At 34.8% G+C, this 19,783-nt stretch overlaps 2 protein-coding genes across 3 annotated transcripts; one reads left to right on the top strand and one right to left on the bottom strand.

Moving 5' to 3' along the window:
* Positions 1 to 824: 824 nt before the first annotated feature.
* Positions 825 to 19,164, bottom strand: LOC142221199 (transmembrane protein 256 homolog). 2 transcript variants are annotated; one of them, XM_075290810.1, is made up of 5 exons: positions 18,967 to 19,163; positions 18,783 to 18,900; positions 18,602 to 18,723; positions 5,496 to 5,537; positions 825 to 1,150 (listed from the first exon to the last, which is right to left on the bottom strand). In XM_075290810.1, the coding sequence occupies exons 1-5, from the start codon at positions 19,057 to 19,059 to the stop codon at positions 1,007 to 1,009; spliced, it is 519 nt and encodes a 172-aa protein (XP_075146925.1). In that variant the 5' UTR covers positions 19,060 to 19,163; the 3' UTR covers positions 825 to 1,006. The 2 variants fall into 2 exon arrangements, with proteins under 2 accessions (XP_075146925.1, XP_075146926.1); XM_075290811.1 differs by lacking the exon at positions 5,496 to 5,537 and having other exon boundaries at positions 18,967 to 19,164.
* Positions 3,745 to 4,998, top strand: LOC142221198 (glyoxylate reductase/hydroxypyruvate reductase-like). Its single transcript, XM_075290809.1, has 2 exons — positions 3,745 to 3,912; positions 3,965 to 4,998. Exons 1-2 carry the CDS (start codon positions 3,839 to 3,841, stop codon positions 4,851 to 4,853), a joined length of 963 nt encoding a protein of 320 aa, XP_075146924.1. The 5' UTR covers positions 3,745 to 3,838; the 3' UTR covers positions 4,854 to 4,998.
* Positions 19,165 to 19,783: the final 619 nt, after the last annotated feature.

Genomic DNA, 19,783 nt, shown 5'->3' with positions numbered 1-19,783 from the left:
GATAACTTATGATGATGAAAATCACTATTACTCGTATATAAGTGTGCTAAACAAATATGGCTAAAAATGTTTTTTTTTTAACCTTCCACTATCCATGAACTAAGTACCAACATTATATGGACTATTCAGTTTGAACTATTTTTTTAATTACTGCAATATTTTATATTTGTTTTAGTTAATTAATATATACAAATAGCAGATTATAGTTGGCATCATTTCACACCAAATAAATCATTACTGCAAAACGAAATGTTAGACCAACCAAGTTTCGTTTCTTATTCAACTTATTAAAGACAAATAAATTATAGTTTCTAACAACCATTATCACGTTTGTCCACAACATGTTTAAATTGGGCTTAAAGAAACTAATGTTACACTAAACTCCTCATTTGTCTAACATTTCCCCTCTTCAAAGAAAATAAACTACTTATTTGCGTGTAGGGATGCAAAAGTTGACAATCTTCGATTCAACAGTTTTTGCAAATATTTTCATATCGGTTTTGTCGAGTTTCCTAGATTTGCGAAATCAATCGATATTAACTATCTATGATCTTTAAAATTGATTAGCCCATTTCCCAAATCGCCCAGTGAACTTTACAACCGATAAAACGATTTTCTTCGTTAACAAACAAATTATCGATAAATACATTTCTCATTATTTTCAAGATTTTTAAAACCGATTTATACGGTCTATTCGAATACCACTTATATTTAAAATCGAATAAATCGATATAAAAAAAACTTAATGACTAATAAGTCAAGAGTCACGGACATGGAAGTTGTTAAAAAAAAATAGAAAACTCTTCAATAATGGAAAACTCGACTTTTTCTGTTCTACCTATATTTTAAAAAAGAAACCCTCTACATTTTCCAAAAAATAATATCAATCTGAATGTCCTATTAATTAAATATATAAATATGGTAATTTGCATTACTTATAAAATAGTTTAAATAAGAGTAAGAGCATTGCTTGATTTTGTTTTTCAATAAATTAAATATAAATAAATTAAAACAACAATGATAACCAGGCGGCAATTAGGCAGAAACCGCCACAAGTGGCTACTTGGGTGAATGTTTTGTCACCAGTCAAAGCCCTATAATACATGGGTCCACTGAATAGAAGGGTGCCAGCTGCCATCAAGGAACCAGTCTAAAATAAACAAAAAATACTTATGTTTGAATATGTAGATTAATTCGATACGCAACTCGTTACTATAATAATAGAAAATCCTAATAAGAGCTTTCACAACAACAACAAATATCAATTAAATACAAATTCTAAAATTTAAAAAAACTTAATGAAATTATGTGACATACAAAAACAATCCCCTTACCTTTTGTAGTTCAAAGAAAAATTAAAAAAAAAACTGTGCATTTAATGTTGTAACAAAATTCTAAAAACACAACAAAAAACATAAAAAATAAAAAGTCATATTTTAAGAGGTCCTGGCTATAAAATAAATATATATTTATGCAAACGAAACAAAAGTAACAAATGGATAGATAAACTCCATATAGTGGTTGTTAATAGATAATTAATCAAACATATTTTCGAAACTAAACCATATACTTAGTTGTATAAGACAATTTAAATATATTTATTATATAATAATTAAAGTGTTCGACACAAGTGCATTGTATATAAAAAAACCGTTTTATTTATTGCTTTATACAACTAAAAACAACAACAAAATTAAACGAGAATTTTATTTTTTTTTTTTGTCAAAAAAAGACGTCAATTATAAATGTTTAATAAACGCATTGCCCATAAAATTAAATTTAAAAGAAAAAACCGTTCGATGGTACGTAGTAATCTTTAGGGAGTAGCAAGTAGCTCAATAACAAAATTCTGAAAATACTTTATTTTGAAAAAAAAATCAAACTAATGAAACAGTTTTTGTACACTTATCGTAAGTATAGAAAAATAAAACACAAAAATGGAGAACCATATCAAAAACAACCTGAATGTTAATGTAATGTATGTATGCATTTTATTTAAGTTCTATTGCTCCTCATCAAACCCTTGAATAAAATGTTTATTAAAAAAAATAATTATATATTTACACATATTGTTTCATTAAATGGCTGCGTTCACTGTTATTGAGCTCAGTGTTGCCAGTTTTGGGGATTTTTACACAAATCGGGGATATTTTTTAGTGGATAAGGCGAATTTTTTGAGTTGTGAACTTGGGGAGATGGTGTGGAATTTCCACAAATTTGTGGATTTTTGTGTGGGGAATTTTCGAAATCTGTCATAAAGACGTTCATACATTTTCATAGTCTGTGATTTCAGTCGATCGATAGAGCTCGTTCGACATACAGAAACAGGCTGTAATAAATTGTCTGTAAAAGCCAGTGTTGCCAGTATTGGGGGTTTTCCCCCAAATCGGGTATATTTTTTAGTGGATGGTGACGAAATTTTTGAGTTGGGACTTTTGTAAAGGATGATACGGTCAAAATTTGGTCAAGGGAAAACGCGTGTAAATCGGTGAAATCGTTTATTTAAAAAATCAAATTAAATTTCTTTTTCAAGTTCAATTAGTATAAAATTCAGGAAAAATATTCAGTTAGGCTTTCGCTTTTCCAAATCCGAATTGCCGGGCCTCACGCTTGACACCTGCCATCAGATTTTGTACAGCCACCTTGTCCACCTTCTTCGCCGCAGAAAGCCAGTTTGCCTTGAACTGCTGCTCGTCCTTAGCAGTTTTTTTGGTCTTCTTTAGGTTCCGCTTGACAATAGCCCAGTATTTCTCAATTGGGCGGAGCTCTGGCGTGTTGGGAGGGTTCTTGTCCTTGGGAACCACCTGCACGTTGTTGGCGGCCTACCACTCCATGGCCTTTTTACCGTAATGGCAAGATGCCAAATCCGGCCAAAACAGTACGGAACAACCGTGTTTCTTCAGGAAAGGCAGTAGACGTTTATTCAAACACTCTTTCACGTAAATTTCTTGGTTGACAGTCCCAGAAGCTATGAAAATGCTGCTTTTCAAGCCACAGGTACCACAGGCGAATATTGTATAAATAAACAAAAATGTAACAAATCATCTAAATAAGATTACACGCAAATCACACTTAAAACAGATATAAAAGTAGGTTGTTTAAGGGAGTTTGATTCGTGGTATACGTTATAATAAACCTAATAGACCAAAATCCCTTTTTTATAAGGCAAATGGCAGTTGAAATCTAGTGAAAGTCGATTTTTAAAGTGTAAGGTCTGAAGGAATGAATGTGCTACTGTGAGGAAATAATACATGATATAATATTCGATTTAATGAAAAACATTTTTGCTATGACTTTCGGCAATGCGCTGTAGCTTGCAAATCAAAATAAAAATGCCAATCTTACTCTGCATTATTAAGGTCTCCTAAATACATCATCAAAAATACGAGATACATTCATAGTGGATTAAAACGCACGGACTATCAGTCCCTCCTGAAAACAAAATGATACTAATGCCTAATGCGAGGCATGATTCTCGGAGATTTTCTCAAATCCGCCGCTGGGATAGTAGTTGTATTTGTTACAGACACACTCTGACCTCTTCTTATTGCCGGTCGGCGAGTTGCACTACAAGACAACTTAGAAAAGTCATGCGTGCTATGTATTGCAGCACGGTTCTTACCGGTGTAATTGAAGAGGTATCCAAATCGAGACCTTATACAAACCAGAAAATTTACAATTTACATCGCTGAGTTAAAATACAGAGCTATAATCCATAGATTATACAATCTAATGGTTACTCTATTCTCTATTGATAAAACTGCAAAGCTGTTTAGTTTGAAGAAGGCTCAAGTCCATTGATAAAATCGCAAATATCTTGCGAGAAACTTCTTCCAAAATGGAAATCCTCAAAAGAGTATATGTAACCAGATCGGATGTGGCCATTGTTGGCTTGGACTTATTGAAAAAGGAGTAAGTTAGATAAATTGGAAGTTCGTTATATTAGTAAAATTTTGCTTCATAGATGTAACGTGACAACATGGTCCGAACCAAAACCGGTTCCACGTCAAGAACTCTTAAAACAAATCCAGGGAAAAGATGCCCTTTTCTGCACGTTGACGAATAGAATAGATGCAGAAGTAATTGAGAAGGCTGGCCCTCAATTGAAGTGTATTTCTACTCTATCAGTTGGTTATGATCACATAGATCTTGAGGAGTGTAAAAAGCGAGGGATTCGAGTTGGCTATACTCCCGTTGTATTGACTGATGCAACTGCTGAACTCACATTAGCTCTGATATTGGCAACAAATAGACGTCTGATAGAGGCCAACAAGGAGGTTTACAACGGCGGATGGAAGTCATGGGCTCCTAGTTGGATGTGCGGCCAAGGTTTGAAGGGGGCTCGTATAGGCCTATTTGGTTTTGGGCGGATTGGTCTAGAAATTGCCAGACGTTTAGTGCCTTTTAAACCCTCCCTTATTACCTACACTACACGTTCGAAACGTCCTAAAGAGGCCAACCAGGTATCTGCTTCCTATGTTTCCTTTGAAGAAATGCTAAGTGAATCAGATTTCATCATTGTCTGTTGTCCTCTAACACCTGAGACAAAAGAAATTTTCAACAGCTCGGCTTTTGATAAAATGAAAAGTAATTGTATTTTTATCAATATATCCCGTGGAGGAGTAGTAGATCAACTAGCCCTATACAAAGCCTTAAAAGAACGACGCATATTATCTGCCGGTTTGGATGTCACAACACCAGAACCCTTACCTTTAAATGACCCACTATTGACATTGGACAATATTGTTATTTTGCCACATATTGGAACTGCCGAAACCAATACACGTGCAGAAATATCTAGGGTAACAGCGATGAATATTTTAGCCGGACTTAACGGTTCACAAATGATATAAGAAGTCAATCTTTAATGTAAAGAACCCCCTAATTATTTACCACGCCATATATCACACAAATAGATATTGACAATGCATAGTAAACAAAACAAAATTTTGTAAAGAAAAAAATAATTAAAAGATTGCAATTTGCAAGATATTTTAACTTATCGTATTTGACTTCTGTTACAATTCGCATTAGAAAAGAAATCTTACCGGAGAATAGTTCTATTTTCTTTATTTATTTAATCAACCAAAGCCCTTCTTGACATGTTGATAGAATTAAACACAGTCCTTACTAGAACTTTACTAGTACACCATCCAAGGTGAAGGGTACATAAGTTTTAGCCTGGTCGAACTTTCGACTGTCTTTACTTGTTAAAACTAAGTAAGTTTCTATTGAAAGCTCATGTCCAAAAGATCAAATTTAACAAGACAATTTTTTTTATGTTTTGTACGACAAATAAAAATTTCGTTTGCGGACCGATATTTTTGAATCCAGGCTTATTGGCAATTAGTCTAACAAACGGCCGCCAAAGCAATTTCCTTAACTTTGGACGTCGTACTCGTTAAAATCAACGAAAACTATTTGCAATGTAAGACAGTTTTCGAATTACTTGCAACTTATTAATATTTATTTATACTATTCAATACTGTACTCACCAAAACTGGACGGCGGGCAAGGGGCATTGCCAATAATGCAAACTGAAATACAAAATATATAAAACCATTAGTGAAACAGTTGTCAATTGGCTGTGTATATTGCAGCTTATGGGGGCAAATTATTTTCGACTCATTTTAGAATTTCCCACTGTGATAGGCATATAAATAGTTCTCCAACTATAAGCACTATTATAAACAAATAAACAAAGTTGCTCCGGGTTTCCCAAAACCTGCTTCCAGAAATATATTACAAAAAATCATAAGGCTGAGACTTGGACGGACATACCCTCTTGACCCAAGATCATATAATCAATCACACATCGATAAATGATCGATGTCCACTCTGTCATCTAAGGAATTTCAATATCCAATAACTGGTCTTCGATTGCAACAGCTTAAAAAGATCCCAACATACTATTTTTGGTCATCAAAGTCTTCCCGATCTGCTAAAATCTACAACGCCAACCAACAGCTGTGCAGTATATAAATTAATAAAACGCTATAAATTACTCCAGAATACTTTTATATCTTTCTGCCAAAAACCTTTGTAGTTAATACCCTACTTTCTGTAAATATTTTTTAGTCATAATTGATTATGGTTATAAATATTATACATAAATAAATAGAAAGGAGATATTTGATTGCCTTTGAAAATAGATATTTGACTGCCTAAATTGCTCAATTGATCAAACCAAAATTCCCCATCTCACGTTTACCTGTGTGTAGTACCCATGCAAACATCAAAACATTTTGTTTTCATGACCGCCTTGCATGCAAAGGATCATGGGTTCTATCGCAGGTTGTCAAAGTATTTTAAAACTTTTCTAATTGCAGTCACACATAGTGTAATATGCCATTTGGACTCGGTTCCAATTAGGCAGTCTATCATCATTGAACTTGACATAGAAACTGGCAAAACCAATTCATAAGGAAGAATTTTAACATATGTGGGTATCACTATGGCATTATTAGTCTACATGCTGCAAATTCATACTAACTAGGTCGGCTACCTATATAGTCAACGCACGATAATTCCTTTAATTTAATTTGGTAACCTCTTTAAGTTTTCTGAGGCTTTGCTGTTTGACAATGCACTATGGGTGGAATTAGCAAAATAGCGGAAAAAAGTCAAATTTTCAAAATGAATAATTGTTATATGTTCCAATTGAAATTACTTTATAACATCTTGGATATTTAAAACTTGGCAACCCTGTTCATGAGCAAAAAGCTGTCAATGTTTACCAAAAATTTATGCAATTTGCGTAATCAAGGACAGCAAAAATTTCGTGCCTAATTTTTTGGCAATAAAAACTTTTAAATGTTGATTCTAAGAGTATAAATAGTTCAAAATGTTGCAAACACTTTAAAAAAATATTTATCTTTTTGAACTTGTATTTGTGGTTTCAACGGTGCCGTTTATTTGTGAAAATGTTAGTACATACGTAAATTTTCGAGGAATAGATCTCTAGAGTTGTTAACGTTTGTTAATGAAAACTTTTGAGGAAAGGGGACTAAGGACAAAAACTTTTTCATAATTTATAAAATTCTTTAAAAATAAGAGTTTTCACTGTACGTTTAATCTATCCTCTAAAGGATAGATTAAAGGTCTTGGTGCTTATAACCATTTCAGGTAAAAAATACAAAAAAATATGTTCTTGGAAAGGAAAATATAGCAGGGTGCTAGGAAGTTGCAAATGTTTTGAACAGGTCGAGTCATACGATTTTTTACCTTGCGGTAAACATCAATACAGTAATCCCTCAATTTACGTCGTGATTGGTTCCGCAATTTGGCGACGTTCATCGGAACGACGTAAACCGAATTAAAAATTAAGTTCATAAACAAATGAGAACCCGTTACGTTGTATACATATGAAAAACATCGCCACATCGACAATTGCGTTATATATGCAATATTAATCAGAATTTGACGAATTCTCGGCAAGAATATCAGAAATAAATGTTTCGATGTCATCATCGTTGGTACTTATTTCACTTATGGAAGGCGTTTCTGATAACGACGTAAATCGAAACAACGTAAACCGAAGCGACGAGAATCGTGGGATTACTGTATTTTATGACAGCCCATGTATTTGCCCAATCAGAATTTGGAAATACCACTCCATAAAGATTATATTTTAAGTAGAAGCTAAACAATAAAATTATTATTATGGGAGATATACGTAGATTAAGATCATGGTAGAGCTAGTTGCAAATGTTTTGAACATCACTTTATATGGGAGGTAAATCTAAATCTGAAACGATGATTTTCTGTAGGTATAGTTAATACTATAGAAGATAGGCAAATTTGGGTTTATAGGCAAATTTGGGAAAATCCGGCGATACACATATATGGCAACTTTATCTAATTCTGAGCCGAATTTGATGAAATTATGCATTCTTTAAGGGTAATTTGATATGAGTACATTCTGTAGTATTTCAATGGATTTATATTTCTGACCCCTCTAAACTAACGCATAAGGGGGATTGACTTCCTTTTCGTTGGTAACATTTGATTTTGATAAGCAATATTGAATTCAGTCAGATGGATGGTACACAGATTTGGAAGACTCTTCACTCATTTGGCTGTCTCAATGATGATATAGTTGCGCCTGATATCTATGTTAATAGTGTTAATCACTACTTCTGCGATTCTCAGCCTACCTACATTGGCCTTCCAATGACGACTGATCTTGATTTAGGTAGGGACATGTTTCAATTTTCTTGCATATTTGAGGTTGATTTACTGAAAGCGTTGGCTAAGGTCAGATCCGGAGCGGTTGGTGTGGATTGTATTCCAATAAGATTTCTTCGTCTTATTTTTCCCTACATTTCTCGACATTTACTTCACTTTATTAATTGTATTTTTACCTCCTCATCCTACCCACAGATGTGGAAAACGGCCCGTGTTGTTCCAGTACCTAAAAAGGGTGATTCGTTTGAATTATCAAACCTCAGACCTATTAGCATTTTACCGGCTATGTCGAAGATAGTGGAACATATTATCAATGAACAAATTTTGGAACACGTTGATGCCAGTCGCCGTCTTGGATCCTTTCAGTATGGTTTTAGACGCGGCTTTAGCACTACTACTCATCTGTTGCATCTCACAGATCTAATTAGGGAAACGTTTAATAGCTCTGATGTCGGTGTTCTTGTTGGTATTGATTTATCAAGAGCATTTGATACCATTCGCCATGCGACTCTGGTTGATAAATTGTACAACAAGTTTAGGCTCTCTCTGACTGCGACTAAATTAATATCATCTTATTTGCATGATCGATCACAGTTTGTTGCGATTGGGTCCAGGGAGTCGTCGGTCCGACATGTTTGTGGGGGGGTTTCCGCAAGGGTCTGTCCTAGGACCGTTATTATTTATTATGTATATGAACGATGTAACTGATTCGATTGCATCATCTGGATGCAACTTTTTTGCTTATGCTGATGATATTCATGTATTTTTTTAGGAGTAGCGATATGTCACGGCTAGAGGCTAGTGTTAACGTGACTCTGGGGATCTTGCGGCCTGGCTGAATAGAAATGGACTTAATATTAATGTTAGTAAGTCTAATGCCGTTCTATTTAATGATCATGGACGAGGCAATATTAGGATATGTATTGGTACAACTCCTGTCAATGTTGTTAATGAGATGAGGTGCTTGGGTGTTGTCATTGACCACAGGTTGGAGTTTGGCACTCACATAGGTGGGATCCTCTCCAGGGTTATGTTTAAATTGTGTAGACTATATTGCGTAGATGCGTATTTGCCTCGATATATTCGCCAGAGAGTTGCAATGGCTCTTCTTATGCCCCATGTTAATTACTGCATTGAGATTATATCTGCAACATCTGGCCTCCAGCTTTCAAGGATAGAAAATGCAGTTAAATCAATAGTTCGATATGTTCATGGTCTCAGGAAATATGATCATGTATCAGTTTATGTCAGTAGCTTTCTTGATCTTCCATTTGCGCGCTATGTTGATCTCCGGTTGCTTCAATGTTTTTATAGAGTTATGACATCACATGGTTCTCCTATTCTCCGATCTCAATTTCTGTAGATCATCGAGGAATCCACAACTTCTCATTCCACGTATTTCATCCATGCATTATGAAAGGTCATTTGTTGTAAGAGTTTCTAGACTTTGGAATCATCTTCCGTTGTACCTTAGAAATTTTTCTTTTACTAATAATGTTTTTAATGTCATATGTATTGAATTTCTATTACATTAACCGATAATGTTTCTTTAATATATCACTTATAACTTGTCTATTGTAATTTTTGTTGTTTTTTTTTTTTGTTTTTTTAGTTTAGCTATATTAAAATGGCTTGGGGCCTTAGTCACTTATATATACTTACTTTATTTTTATTTCTACATATATTTTTTATTTATTAGATCTCAATTTGCGAATTGTATTTTTATTACATTTAAGTTTTCTCTTCATGTGCCTTAAGCTTTGCAAAATTCAGTAGAGTGAATAATTTTTATATTTTTCACTAGCCGTATGCATAAGTTTTTTGTCTTTAATTCAGTATTATGAGATGTAATATAGTTTTATTTTGCCTGTTTCGGCTTTTTATATTACGTTGTTCAATAAATAAATAAAATAACAGGTTGGCTGATAAGTCCCCAGTCTGACACATAGATGGCATCGCTAGTATTAAATGTATATTATTTTTATATAGTACCAACCTTCAAATGATTCGTGTCAAAATTTGACGTCTGTAAGTCAATTAGTTTGTGAGATAGAGCGTCTTTTGTGAAGCAACTTTTGTTATTGTGAAAAAATGGAAAAAAAGGAATTTTCGTGTTTCTGAAGGGAAAAAATACGGTGGAAGCAAAAACTTGGCTTGATAATGAGTTTCCGGACTCTGTCCCAGGAAAAATCAACAATAATTGATTGGTATGCAACATTCAAGCGTGGTGATATGAGCACGGAGGACGGTGAACGCAGTGGACGCCCGAAAGAGGTGGTTACCGACGAAAACATCAAAAAAATCCACAAAATGATTTAGAATGACCGTAAAATGAAGTTGATCGAGATAGCCGAGGCCTTAAAGATATCAAAGGAACGTGTTGGTCATATCATTCATCAATATTTGGATATGCGGAAGCTTTGTGCAAAATGGGTGCGGCGCGAGCTCATATTTGACCAAAAACAACAACGTGTTGATGATTCTGAGCGGTGTTTGAAGCTTTTAACACATAATACACCCGAGTTTTTCCGTCGATATGTGACAATGGATGAAACATGGCTCCATCACTACACTCCTGAGTCCAATCGACAGTCGGCTGAGTGGACAGCGACCGGTGAACCGTCTCCGAAGCGTGGAAAGACTCAAAAGTCCGCTGGCAAAGTAATGGCCTCTGTTTTTTGGGATGCGCATGGGATAATTTTTATGGATTATTTTGAGAAGGGAAAAACCATTAACAGTGACTATTATATGGCGTTATTGGAGCGTTTGAAGGCCGAAATCGCGGCAAAACGGCCCCATATGAAGAAGAAAAAAGTGTTGTTCCACCAAGACAACGCACCGTACCACAAGTCATTGGGAACGATGGCAAAAATTCATGAATTGGGCTTCGAATTGCTTCCCCACCCAGCGACCAGATCTGGCCCCCAGCGACTTTTTCTTGTTCTCAGACGCTGGATGCTGGCAGGAAAAAAATTTGGCTTAGAGGTGATCGCCGAAACTGAGGCCTATTTTGAGGCAAAACCGAAGGAGTACTACCAAAATGGTATCAAAAAATTGGAAGGTCGTTATAATCGCTCTTGAAGGGAACTATGTTGAATAATAAAAACGAATTTTGACAAAAAAATGTGTTTTTCTTTGTTATGCGCTTTACAGACTATCAGTTATTCCGGACGACAGTTCTCGTGTCGAACATATCCCATATATTGTGCACATTATAAGTTAAGTCCGAAGGCATAATCGGTACTGCTGCATGTTTATGGGATCGATAACACATTTACCGATTATTTAGTCATCGCCGACAAGTCGTATCGATCCGACACACTGTAAGATTCTTTACAAACACCGACATTCCGTCCGGAATAACTCATAGTCTGTAAAGCGCATTAGAACGGGGACATATCAGCCAACCTGTTACTATCATTTAAGATACTAGATTGATTGTAAATAATTTTGGAACATATCTACTTTAGTAAAAGTGCTTAAAAAAAGAAAAAAAATTTTGGGGGGTAGGAGAGGATATTTTAAAGGGAAAATGTTAAGTAACAAATTTGGCGGCAAGGCCTAGTTTTCGAGATATCGACATCTGAAAATCGGCATTTTCCTATATATTTTTATTAATTTTGACCGAAAATTTTCAGAAAATTTCCGAAATAATTGAGTTTTTAGTAAAAATAGTACATTTTAAAGAGAAAATATAAAGTAAAGTAGTATTTTATTTTTTTCACTTTGTTTTTGCTAAATTTGAAAAAAAATCCATATTTAGTACAAATGATGTATTTTAAAGAGAAAATATTGAGTAAAAATTGTCCGGAAAACGCTTAGTTTCCGAGATATAGGCTATGAAAAAATTTTAGTCATCTATTTTTTAATTATTAAAAAACTGAACGTTCCGTTATGCAACACTGTTTGATATGACGCCAATAGAAAATGCAACTATGTGTGCAATAGCGGGGAATCCCATTTATTTAATGGCGTTTTCTTTTCTTGTAAAAAATTCACACTTTTTTTGCATTTTGCCCGGAAAATGTACTCTTTAGGTACTCTGTTCGGTTTTCGCGTTGAAACTCCATACAAAACCAAAACATGCGAAAAACTACCATGGCGCCATTTGCAATGTGAATTAAGAAATATTCGTCTTCATAAATATATTTGTCATTCAACAAACAGCTCTCGTAGTGAACAGTTGTTTTCTTTTTACTCTCTCGCATTGTTGATTCAAATTTCGCTCTTATAATTTTTTAACTCTAAATTGCAAAGCTTTCTTTATTACTCTTGCCGATTTAATTTATATTTTCACCGCTTTTCTGATCGTTTCCTACTATGGCCTCCTCCTCCGGAGGGAATTATTATGAAATTCTCGGAGCTAATCCATCTCCGAAACGCAAACGAAACAATAACCGGATCAATCTAAATAACAATCGCGATTATCCAACTTTAAGTGCTACAAAATTATTTTCCAACCATACCAAACCTCAACAACCGAAATATGTAGTGTTAAAAAGCAAGATAACTGAAGTTCCTATTAGAAGTCACAACATCTTCCTAGTATCCAAGGCCCTCGAAGGCATAACTTCGGAACCTCCTCAAGATGTTTCGTTCCTACGGGACGGCAACCTTCTTGTTTTGACTAAAAACGAAAGCCAGACAAACCGATTTCTAAAAGCAACAAATCTGACAGGTGTAGGCCCCATCGAATGTTTTTTACACCCCACGCTTAACACTATAAAAGGCGTTGTCTTTTCGAGAGATCTAATTGAACGCACCCCAGAAGAAATCATTGATGGCTTCAAGCACGAAGGAGTAATTGGCTGCAGAAAAGTGACCCGTTTTTCAGAAGGCAAGGTAGTTAACACTTCTATGCATATCCTTGATTTCAATCTATACCAGTTCCCATCTGAGGTAAGAAGCGGACAACTTCTCAACTGCAAAGTAGAACCGTATATACCAACACCGATGCAATGCAAAGGTTGCTTTAAGCTCGGTCATACAGCTAAACACTGCAAAAGCGAAAATGAAATGTGTGAGGTATGTTCAAAAACTGTACATGATCCAGAGCCATGCACCAGAATCCAATGCACTAACTGCAATCATGAACATAAATCTAACAATAAAAACTGTCCTGTCTATAAACAGAGACAAGATATTTTGAAAATTAAAATCATTGAAAAAATTCCTTACAACGAAGCAAAACTCAAAGCCATACCCATTCAAAACTATGATGTTCCCAAAGAAGACCTGAAAACAGCAATGGATGATAGAAAAAAGAGAGTAGACAGAATAAAATCTTCAATTGTAAATAAAACAGTTACCCAACAAGAACATTCCACAACACAATCAATAAACACCAACAAAAAAATACAACAAAACACAACATCAACATCAATAACAACAGATTCCACAAAAAACCACACAAAAGAAAAATCATCAATAAAGAAACCTAACCAAAACAATTTGGAGAATAACTCTCCTAAAATTAAAGATCTCTTATATAAACAACAAACTCAATTGAATACCAACGACTGTTCTAGCAGCCCTACCACTCATTCAATTAAATCTAATGTACCACACACAAACGAACATTCAGCAACCTCTCATCTTACTCAATACACTGCGGCTAAAATCTCACAAAGAAGATGCGCCATCGACTCACCTATACATGATGATGATATGGATGAATTATAAATTGCTCTCTACAATTCTCTTGCTTATATTTTATGTGATCTCAATGCATGTTTTCAAACTTATTTTATTGGTTCTAGAATATCCATGTCCGACTTTAAGATTATACAATGGAATATAAACGGATTATTTAATAATTATACAGACCTTCAAATTTTGATTAAAGATCACAATCCACATTTTGTTGCACTTCAAGAGACCCATCTGCCATATCTTACTAATCCCATACCACCCAAACCTTTTCGTGCATATTCAACAAATCATCCTTTCAATACCAATTCTAAAAACGGTTTAGCGGTTTTCATCAAAAGCCACATTCCTCATAAACAAACATTCAATTCCTCAAAATTGCTGAATATATCCATCGAAGTAACATTAAACATAAAAATCACTATAATTTCACTTTATATTCACCCTACTGAGTCGTTTGATTCCAAAGATATATCGGATCTTTTCGTAAATGTGAAGACCCCAATTTTGCTAGTTGGTGATGCGAACTCCTGGAATATTTTATGGGGTTCTAGCAAGAACAACTCTCGTGGCTTGCTCCTAGAGAGTGCACTAAATTTACACAACCTTTGCGTTCTTAATGATGGGAAACCAACCCACTTTTCTACATTCAGCACCCTGACGAATGTGGACATTTGTTGCTGTTCGGCTTCTCTTTTACCTATTTCAACTTGTTACACTCTCGATGATTTATATAGCAGTGATCACTTTCCAATTGTTACCAACATCTCAACTAACTCCAATTGGTCTGGTTTCAAAAAGATACCCAAATACAATATTAAAAGGGCCAACTGGACCTCCTTCACAAAAATCGTTGACGAAAAGTTGGAAAATTGCTGTCTTCAAATGAATCCAAATAAAATTAACGCCACTATCACCAAAGCAATCAGGACAGCTGCAAGTCAAACTATTCCTATCTCTTATCCAAAAAACCGTCGTCCAGTCCCTTGGTGGAGCAAGGAACTCCAGGAACTGCGCTATACCAAAATCCGAGCATATCGCCTTTTCCGAAGAAAACCGCTAATGGTTAACCTGATTTCTTATAAAAAAGCTAATGCTAAATTTAAATATGTAAGTAAGAGACAAAAAATTACTTGTTACATAAACTTCACGAAAACCATTAGCAGAGATTCTCCACTTTCAGTCGTTTGGAATAAAATAAATAAGATCTCCAACAGGAATGCAAATCACATTTTTACAACAATTGAAACAGATGATGGCATACTCGTCGATCCTTGTGATATAGCTAACTATTTGGCTACAGATGGTCTATTGATTCTTCAATTGATAACTTCTCACCAGCTTTTTGTCAAGCAAAGAACCAAATTCCAACAATCTTTACTGATGTTGCAGCCAATAGACACGCTTTAATAATCGACGATAAACTATGCATGGCAGAATTAACATTAGCTCTAAACAAGGTTAAAGGGAACACCCCTGGCCATGACAGGATATCATACCCAATGTTACGACATATGTCAAACTCTAGCAAATCGAAATTACTTGAGCTATATAACCTCATTCTTGATACCGGCTGTATACCTTTCTCATGGAAATCTGCAGTGATAATTGCGTTGCCAAAGCCTAATAAAAGCAAAACTGATTTTTCTGGATACAGGCCAATTTCCTTGCTACCATGTATGTCAAAAATCTTAGAACGTATTATCGCAAGCCGCCTATCTTGGTTTTTGAACACCAGAAAATTAATAGTAACAAACCAAGTAGCATTCAAACATAATCAAGGTTGCGAGGATCTTCTTGTTCACATTGATTATCAAGTAACAAAAACACTTTCTACTAAAAACCATGCGTCGATATTGGCAATTGATTTTGAAAAAGCCTTTGACCGAATTGGAGCCCATATCATTCTAAACACCCTTCGCTCATGGGGCGTCGGATACAAACTCCTTAATTTCATCAAGGCATTCCTAACCGATCGTAATTTTCGGGTTCGAATAAATAATTTTTACTCTATTAATTACCGATTAGATAATGGTATACCGCAAGGTTCCCCACTTTCGGTTGTTCTTTTTCAAATAGCATTCAACCAAATTAGTAACGTCATTCCCAAGCACAGGAATATACATCATTGTCTTTATGCAGATGACCTTTATATTCTTAGTACCAGCAAAGATAACGAAAACACTAACGTAATGTTTTCTAATATTATCACCGACCTGTTTGAATGGTGCAATATATCAGGAGCCAAAATATCTCCCAGCAAATCATCAATACTACATATATGCAGAAAACACCGCTGCTATTCGGAAGATATTTGTATCGATGACTTAATTTTTCCACAAGTCAAGCATCTGAGAATATTGGGGATAGTTTTCGAAGGTAACTACAGGTGGAAGAAACATATTTTGGAACTAAAAAAAAATCTCACACAAAGGTCCAATGTAATAAAACATCTTGCCGGTAAAACCTCCATCCACATTAACACTGATATACTTAGTAAAAACTCTTGTTCTTAGTAAAATCGATTATGGGCTTTTCCTTTTCGGAAGTAGTTCAAAAACTAACATGAAACATATCAGTGCTATTTATAATGCTAGCATTCGTGCCTGTATCTACGCTTATCGCACAACTCCCACAAAAATGTTGTATATAGAAAGTGGTCTTCCTACACTTGAAGATCGTTTTATCTCTGCAAAAAATAGACTGCTACCTAAAATCATGTTCCTGAACAGTAGTTTGACAGATAACGACGTCTCCAAAGTCTTAGCTGCTAAGCGGATACCTAAAGTCCCATCAGTCATATATGACTGTCTTCACAAAAATCCTTTAAACTTTAAAGAAAAGGTACAGAAATACCAATGCAAATATCCGGTTTGGATATATCCACAAAAGAGCTGCAATTTGTCTCTCTCACGCTTTGTAAAGTCCATCACTACAAATGTAGTATATTCCCAAAATTTCAATGCATTTACTTCTCAACACTCCGATTGGAAACTTTTATACACGGATGCGTCAAATCACGATGATAACATCGCTTATGCAGTCGTTGACAATACCGGCAAAGTATTGGGGGCAGAATTAATTAACAACATTTCGTCTATTTTTACAGCTGAAGCTGCTGGCATCATCCGCGCCATAAACCTTGCAGTTCAAACAAAAATGAAGACGATAATTTGTTCGGACAGCCTTTCCGTATTAAAGGCTGTGGTAAACATTTCAAACTGTAAATGGAATTCAGTCAATACAATAAGAGACAAATTAACGGAACACAGTAAAAAAATTATTCTGTTCTGGTTACCCGGTCATTTAGGTATACCTGGCAATGTTTATGCTGACTCAGCTGCAAAGGAGGCTTGTTTAGCACCGTTAACAACTAACCCATTACTGGAAAGATTAGATCTAAAAAATTGCCTGATATCAAAACTTAATGATCAACAGAACATAGCTAGAACAAACTACAAACACACTCATTACAGCCTTATCAACCCAAATTATGTCACTCCTCTCTATCCAACCAATATTGAAAAGCACAAGATACGGATTTTCTCACGCCTTCGGATGGGTCACACAATTGCAACCCATCAACATCTTCTAAATGAAAATGCTAACCATTTGTGCCCAAAATGTGGTCTAATTTACTGTTATACATATAATCGAAACCTGCAACTCTATTGCACATTACCACAAAGCAATTCTTAATAACAAAGGAATGGACCTTCTCAGCAACCCTTGCGAAGAAAACATCAATTTAATATTCAAATTCATATCACAGTTAAACATTAAGATATAGTTCTATTACACTATTGTTAAATTTATACAACTGTATAGCTGATGGCCTTAGCAGCCAATGCTACTTTTCCCTTTTCTTTTTTATCATACATTTACTGTATGATTAAAATAAACAATAAATAAATAAATAAATAATATATTTGTACTTTTAATTTAGTGTTTTGGTGAAAAAACCGAACATAGTACTCACCTTAAGGTGGGTATTAAGTTCGAGTTTAGCCGCATTTTTTCACTAAAGTGAAAACTAAATCAGTAAAAAAGGCATAAAATTACACATATTTGTTGCAGATTTCTTTATAAGTTGATGGGGAATAGCCCAAAGCAAATTTTTAAAAAGTTTGTATTCCTTAAAAGGGATTATTAAAGAAAAGTAATCGTGAAAAAATTACGATTTTAGCGGCCAAACTCGAACTTAATACTCACCTTTAAGGTGGGTATTAAGTTCGAGTTTAGCCGCTAAAATCGTCATTTTTTCACTAAAGTGTAAACTAAATCAGTAAAAAAAAGGCATAAAATTATACATATTTTTTGCAGATTTCTTTATAACTTGATGGGGAATAGCCCAAAGCAAATTTTTACAAAGTTTGTACTCCTTAAAATGGATTATTAAAGAAAAGTAATCGTGAAAAAATTACGATTTTAAGGTGAGTACTAAGTTCGAGTTTAGCCGCTAAAGTGAAAACTAAATCAGTAAAAAGGGCATAAAATCAGTAAAAAGGGCACTGAATCAGTAAAATCGCCCAAACTCGAACTTAATACTCACCTTTAAGGTGGGTATTAAGTTCGAGTTTAGCCGCTAAAATCGTTATTTTTCACTAAAGTGAAAACTAAATCAGTAAAAAAAAGGCATAAAATTTGTATTCGTTAAAATGGATTATTAAAGAAAAGTAATCGTGAAAAATTACGATTTTAGCGGCTAAACTCGAATTTAATACCCACCTATAAGCTGTAATTTACATCGTTATGATTAACTTACCGAATGTAAGAAGTGGAAGCGATTTGCAGTTTCAAAAACAGCTTTCGATTCTGACTGTTCTTTGGCATCGATTATCTTTACTAGATAATGTTTTCCATAGGCTCCCATAATAACTGCTGTCGCTAAAGAAGGACGTCAAAATGTAAATACATGACTCGATTAGATTCGAAAAGCTACATACCTCCACTCAAACCCGCAAGACGCACAAAGTGATAACTGCTACCGGCCGTCTCCCACAATTTCAAAATTTTTGGAGGCGGAATCACAACATCCTGGACTTGCTGTTTGGGCTTTAATCCCTTCAATTAAATTTAAATATATAACTAAATATATTAACCGGGAGAAATCTTAACGTAATAACTTACGGCTCCATTCAGTACCGCCGATGCTGATGTAATCACAGCTTGACTGATAGGATTTCCCAATGTTAAATAGGAAATTGTTTCACCCCAAGACATAATTGTTTATTTTATCAGCTAACAATGAAGGAATCGGAGAAATGACCAAATGTCTAAATTTGCTCTGCACCGCAATTCTCTGCAAATATGTAATTAAGATAGTGAGTAGTCGATATAACCAGCTGATAGGGTACCGGTTTCTTTTCATCACAGTGTTTCGATTAGTTATTGTTTACTATTTGCAGTAAACGAAAATATTTGAGAAGTGTTTATATTCAATTTGTTTTCAAACATTGTTTCAAAGGATTAAGCAAGAAATGGAATAATAGTTGAGAAAATCCGGTTCTCAACCATTTTTTCACGATTACTTTTCTTTAATAATCCATATCGAAGAATATTAACTTTATGAAAAGTTGCTTTGGGCTATTCCCCATCAAACTTGCATTAGAGAAGTATAATTTTATTCTGTTTTTGTAGATTTGTTTTTTTGTATTTAGCGGCTAAACTCGATCTTAGTACCCACTTTAAAGGTGGGTATGTTCGGTGGGTATATTCGGTTACGCTATCCATTATTTATGAGTTGGAGCAACTGCAGTTTATGAGCCCCTCAGCGAATTGCTTAAAAGTAATATATGTTGTGTCATTCGGTGAGCTGATTCCAACGAAGTGACCCATAGCCGGGGGAAGTACCCGGGTCTTGAGATATAGCCCTCGAAAGGGTCAATAAAAACTTGATATATCTCCTTTGTTTGTTGTCCAATCTGAACGAATTTGGTATCATATG

Source organism: Haematobia irritans, chromosome 1 (assembly GCF_050003625.1).
Source record: "Haematobia irritans isolate KBUSLIRL chromosome 1, ASM5000362v1, whole genome shotgun sequence".
NCBI classification, from domain to species: domain Eukaryota; kingdom Metazoa; phylum Arthropoda; class Insecta; order Diptera; family Muscidae; genus Haematobia; species Haematobia irritans.
Note: the sequence above shows the minus strand (reverse complement) of the source record. Positions and strands in the feature narration are given on the sequence as shown.